At 36.7% G+C, this 6,301-nt stretch overlaps 1 protein-coding gene across 1 annotated transcript; it reads right to left on the reverse strand.

Annotated features, from left to right (window-relative positions):
- Nucleotides 1–3,480: 3,480 nt before the first annotated feature.
- LOC100582576 (olfactory receptor 5K2) lies at nt 3,481–4,525 on the reverse strand. The gene has a single exon (XM_003261717.3). The coding sequence runs from the start codon at nt 4,452–4,454 to the stop codon at nt 3,507–3,509; it is 948 nt and encodes a 315-aa protein (XP_003261765.2). The 5' UTR covers nt 4,455–4,525; the 3' UTR covers nt 3,481–3,506.
- Nucleotides 4,526–6,301: the final 1,776 nt, after the last annotated feature.

Below are 6,301 nucleotides of genomic sequence, written 5' to 3' on the forward strand. Positions count from 1 at the left end.
ATATGACTCATTTCTCCAAAGTTGTCATACTAATTTGATAATACATACTTTCCCACATTAGTATTTGGCTTTCTTTCCTTTATGAAAAGGGAGCTAACTTTATTGTTAACACCTTAAACGGGACTAACTGGTATCTGTTCTCTCTGTTCCCTGGGATTGATGTTGACTCATCAACATAAGCAAAACATAAAATTATAATGCAGAGATGAAGCTGATTCAAACCAAATAAAATAGCAAGTTTATAGTTAATAAAAAGGGTTGGTCAATAACCATATTTAGTAAAATATATTTGCTTAAAATGAATTATATTGATTATTGTTCTACCATATTTCTATCAAGCTCATACCTATATCTCCTGCCCAATAAAACTGAATAATTTTTTTATAAAGAATGTAAAGCTCAACAGTTAACTGTTTACAGTATAAGATTTTCTTTTTTAAAATAATGTATTTGGCTTATCTTTTTCTTTTAAGGTTTTCTTAAGGTTTAAAGGAACAATTAATATTTTATCTCTTTTTTTGTTAACTTCAGTACAAAAATGCAGTTGATGACTTGACAAAAGGGCTGCATCTATGGCTTGAATGTGCAGCCCTTTCATCAAGTCATCAACTATATTTTTGTACTGTTGAATTTCTCCAACAGTGACGAAGGAGAGCATGCTTCCAGCTGGAGCTGAGTCCAAGCACACAGCCATTCCTGCACACGCATGCGTGCAAACAGGGAAGCCCAAGTAGGAGAAGAGGAAAGAGGTTGTAGGGATTTGGGAAGAACCTTGATTATTCCCTGGAGGAAAAGACAAATCTACTTCCCTGAAACCACCCTGAAATCTACTTCCACCCTCAGAACTTAAAATGAACTGCATCCTTTTTTTCATCTTCTTTTCTTCTCCAGTGAATATGATCTCCAAACCCTTATTTTTTCTTTGAACTGTAAATTTTCCACTTGTGGACGATGCAACCAACAGATGCAATCTCTGAGAAGATGAAAATTGGGGCCTCTTATTGTAAAATTGACCTAGCTGGACTCAGGAAACCAGGGAAGAAGTCAATGCAGGCATTTAAAATGTAAAGCTTCTTCTGGTTGAATCTATTTATTTTTCTTGTAGGTTGAGTGTTTCTTCCCAGTTTTTCCGCTCTGGTGTTTAACAAGCAGGTCAAAATTTCCCATCTTTCCTCCTAGTACTAGTTGAATCCTACATTGCATACTTAATGCATAGTGAAAAGGCATCTAGCAGAAATACACACCCCAACACCACACCACCATTTCATTAAGTGCCCAACAAATTCTGTATTTAGCTTATTTTTTAGTGTTATTTTTGCTTTTCTTAACACACTGTATATGACTGCAAATGAATTAATAAATTATCCCTTCTGGAACTTTTTGGTCTTTTTAAAAATGTTTTCACTATAAAAGGTAAGCTGAAACATTGAGAAATCATTCAAATCAGCATACTTTATAATTCACAACTACAACTTGGTCAATATTTCTACTGTAAGTAAGCACTGAAATAATGAAGTATGATGAGAGGCAGTAGTTTTTAATGCAAAGATGCAAAGTTATAAATTTAAATTTTCAGAGAGGCCAGGGAGGTGACGTAAGAATTGTTGCCACTTTTTCAAGAAAAGTCAAATTTTGCTTTTATAAAAATTTTTAATAAAAATTCTCCTGATTTTTAAATCTCTTAAAATTAATTTTCCAAAGAACACTGCATTCTGCATTGCGTGGGGTAAACAATTCTGTGCAATCTCTGGGTGACCTTTTGTGATTTCTTATGTAATAATTGAGAATGTAGTTTTTGTAGTTAGGCAGCCTGGGGTTCAGGTCATGCAGACTCCTGTGGATCATTGAACAAGTGACTCAACCATACTGCACTTCATATTCTCACCTGTCACATGGGATAATAATTGCAATTCTCTCACAGGATTTATGAGGGTTAAATGAGGTAATGTGTATATACAGCTTAGCACGGGATGGACACATAGTAAGTATCCAAGTACATTTGGTGATGCTGATGGAAGTGCATTAGGCAAAAGCTCAGTTGATGGGGTTTAAATTTGAAACAGGCAAGGAAATACTGAAATGTCTGAGTATAATTGGAATGAACTAGGTTTTCTTGGAGGTTACAAATATACACTATATTTTTATAGTTTTGCGTTCATGATTTAGGGAATTATATCTAGAAATATATCTGTTTTCTACTCCTTTTTCTAAATAGACTCACCATGCTGATTTTCCATGTGATGCCAGCCTCTGGTGGCTGGCTAGCTTGATGCCCACTGCAACCTGACAATTGCCTTCTGGAAATTTAGATGTGACCACAGAGCATCAAGAGAGGAGGTGGAAGGGAGAATTTTTCTGTTACTTGTTATGGGTCCTACTTGTTCCAGAAGTTAGTAATTAAAATAATGGCAATGTTCTATTATTTAAGAAGATGAAAAGAGTGGTGTCTTGGTCATTAATATGTCTCAGCATCTAGAACAGTGCTTGCACATAGCAGAATCTCAATAAATATATGTAGAGCGAATAATTGGAAAGTATCTCTTTAATGATGTCACATAAGATTATTAGGTTCTATCCATATTAAACAACTTTAAGTTTTGCAATGGTGAAGGAATAAAAGAAAATATTTGAGATAAGCCCTGTCCACAGTTCAACAATCACACTTTTTTACATGTCTATATATAATATACCCAAAGGTTGTGTCTCCATTGTTTAACCCCTTCCTCACCTCTCAGGAATGGGCACAGAGAAGTTTAGCCTAACTCACTGACAGTGAAGGCTCTTCAGATCTACATGAAGTTTGAAATGTTTGTCTGGAACTTTATGATATGGTATCTTTATGCATGTAGGTTTTGGAGTAAATAAAACTTAATGTAACCTATCTTGAAATTTGACATTCTGATTTTAATTATTTAAATGTTTAAATCATTTAACAACAACTTCAATTTGGAAATATAATATTCACTTTTATTGGCACAATCACTTCCTGACTACCTCATTCTAACTACAATAATGTCCCCCCACATGGTATTACATTTTCTTCCTCAAAATTCACTTGCCATTTTTGTTGCTCATGGATGTAAGTGATTTCGTTGGTTGACTGTTCACATGATCTTAAACATTTAACTGTAGTGCACATGTTGTAAGCTACAGAGTGGGCTGGTTATCAAAGCCCACTTTGTAAATAGAATGGCTTTTTATATTTGTAACTGGTAGTTTTGCTGTTGTTTTGGGTGTTGATCATCATTGATACTAACGCAGTCTATAGGCATGGTGGCTTTCTACATTGCTGCTTGAATGAATTCAATGTCTGGATGTGCTTTTAAATTCTGAGTAAAGATTTAGCACAGTTCACTCCTTTCCATGAATTTTCCCTGTCACATATTTCTGCTTAATTTGATTGTATTTTGATATGTTTTAATATTTTGTATACAGTTAGTACACTTCCTCTGTGTAATTTTATTTAGAAGTTTTTTGAGCATTAAACCATTAAGCTAGGATAGATGTCATTTGTTCACACTTTCTTGAGATTTTATTTTCAGCAGAACTTTTCTTAAGACACTTATTACTTCTTTGTTTCTCAGACTATAAATGAAAGGATTTAGTAAGGGAACTACTATTGTAAATAAAATAGCAGCTGGTATATCATTACCTCCTTCAAGCAAATTCGGTCTAATGTATATGAAAAAAATAGATCCGTAGAATAATGAAACTGATGAAAAGTGGGATGCGCAGGTAGAAAAAGCTTTGGCCCTTCCCTCTTTGGATTTCATTCTGAAAATAGTAAGAAGAATATAGAGATAAGATATTAAGACACTGCCTATGGTAAAGACTTGAATTGAACCTGAGAAGATGAACAGAACCAGTTCATTGATGAAGGGGCCAACACAGGAGAGTCTATACAAGGGAAGAATATCACAGTAAAAGTGGTTGATGTGATTCGATCCACAGAAAACTAACCTAAATACAAGCCCCACATGAATCATGGAATGCAGGTTTCCAGCTATGAAGGCCCCTGTGGTCATCTGAATGCAGAGTTTCTTGGACGTCATGATGTGGTACTGCAGTGGGTTGCATATGGCCACATAGCGGTCATAGGCCATTGCTGCCAGTAGAAAGCAGTCTGCAGTTTCCACGGTGCAAAGAAAATAAAACTGTACTACACATTCATAGAGGGAAATCCTTTTGTCCTCAGAAAAGAAGTTCTCTAACATTTTGGGGATAATGGCACAGGCACAGCAAGAATCCACAAGAGCCAGGTTTCCCAGAAAGAGGTACACTGGTGTGTGAAGTCGACGGTATGTAAGTATCAGTGCCACCAAACCAATATTCCCCACCATGGTGATCAGATAGATGGCAAAGAACACCACAAACAGCAGAGTCTTCAGCTCAGGGTGATCTGTAAATCCTGTAAGGATAAACTCATTTTTCATGGTATGATTTTCTTCAGCCATTCCTGACCTCTCTGAAAAAAATTGTAGAGGAACAAGGCACTAATTTATAATATGCCACAATTATTGAGGTCTCTTTGGCTTAAAGGAAAGAGCGCATCTTCCACAATGTCTCCTCATGTTGCCTGGAATTTGGTGCATGCCCAATTCACTGTGAGAATGACTCCTGAGGCTACTACCTTTGTGGCTATTGGTTGAACATGTTTCTAGCATATTTTTAAAAAACATCTGATGGGTGCACAAGGATGGCTTTTTTTTTTTTTTTGAGACTCTCGCTCTGTTGCCCAGGCTGGAGTGCAGTGGCGCAATCTCGGCTCAATGCAAGCTCCGCCTCCCGGGTTCACGCCATTCTCTTGCCTCAGCCTCTCCGAGTAGCTGGGACTACAGGCGCCCGCCACCACACCCGGGTAATTTTTTTGTATTTTTAGTAGAGACGGGGTTTCACCGTGGTCTCGATCTCCTGACCTCGTGATCCGCCCGCCTCGGCCTCTCAAAGTGCTGGGATTACAAGCGTGAGCCACCGCGCCCGGCCAAAGGATGCCTTTTGAGGTCTTGAGAGAAACATTCAGAGCACAGAACTTCTCGGTATAGTATAGGTAAAGCTGATTCATAATTTAAGTGTCAGTAATTGGTACCAGTGTTCCCAATTTCAATGTTTGTATATGTAGCGGTTAACAATGTGTTTAAAAGACTATTTTTGTACACTAATGTTAACAGCATTATCTTCAATAGTGAAAAGGTAATAACAACCCAAATGTTCATGGACAGGTGAATGGATAAATAAATTGTAGTGGAATATTACTCAGTCTTAAAAAGGATTGAAATTCTTACACATGTTACAACATGGATTAACCTTGAGGACATAATGCTGATTGAAATAAGCCAGACACAAAAGGACAAATATTGTATGATTTCAGTTACATGAGAGAGCTAGAGTAGTCAAATTTATAGAGACAGAAAGTTGAAAGGTAGTTGTCAGGGGAAGGGGTCTACCGGGAGCTATTGCTTAATGGGTACAGTGTTTCTGTTTGGGAAGATGAAAAAGTTCTAGGGATAAATGATGGTGATCATTGCACAAAAATATTAGTGCACTTAATGCCACTGAACTGTACACTTAAATATGACTAAAATGATAAATTTTATGTTGTGTATAATTTACTCCAATAAAAATATTTTAAAAATACTATTTTCATCTGCTTATTTCTAGCAAATTACTATCTCCAATACTAGTGGAATATACACTTAAAAATAAGATGCTCTGGGGGAAAAGGGATTATTTACAAGATATTTATATTCCTGGGAGTTGGGGAGTAAAAGTGTTATGGATGGAAGCTGGGAGAAAAAACAAAAGGCTGTATTTAAAAAGTCTGGCAAGCACAGTGGCTTATGCCTGTAATCCCAGCACTTTGGGAGGCTGAGGAGGGAGGATCACTTGAATCCAGGAGTTCCAGACCAGCCTGGGCAACATAATGAGGCCCTGTCTCTTAAAAACAAAAATTAAAGTATATAAAATTACCAGGGCATTGTGACATGCTCCTGTAGTGCCAGCTACTGGGGAGGCTGAGGTGAGAGGATTCATTGAGCCTGAGAGATGGGGGCTGCAGTAAGCCATAATAGCATCACTGCACTCCAGTCTGGGTGACACAGCGAGACCCTGTCTCAAAAAACCAAACCAAAACAAAAAAGCCTCTTATGTTACTAATGATACTATGAGTAAAACTACTTATGTGCATAAAGAAATTAATGCTATTAAAAGCAATTGGAGAAATCCTAAGAGTTAAAAATATATTCAATTGTCTAACTACATATCAAAAAATTATGAATAAAATGTCAAACATAAACTGGGAGAT

The sequence above is a fragment of the Nomascus leucogenys genome, chromosome 21, assembly GCF_006542625.1.
Source record: "Nomascus leucogenys isolate Asia chromosome 21, Asia_NLE_v1, whole genome shotgun sequence".
Taxonomy (NCBI): Eukaryota; Metazoa; Chordata; class Mammalia; order Primates; family Hylobatidae; genus Nomascus; species Nomascus leucogenys.

Bases quoted from the DNA above. Each gene is read 5' to 3' on its own strand.
- LOC100582576 (XM_003261717.3), bottom strand. From the start codon at position 4,454: ATGGCTGAAGAAAATCATACCATGAAAAATGAGTTTATCCTTACAGGA.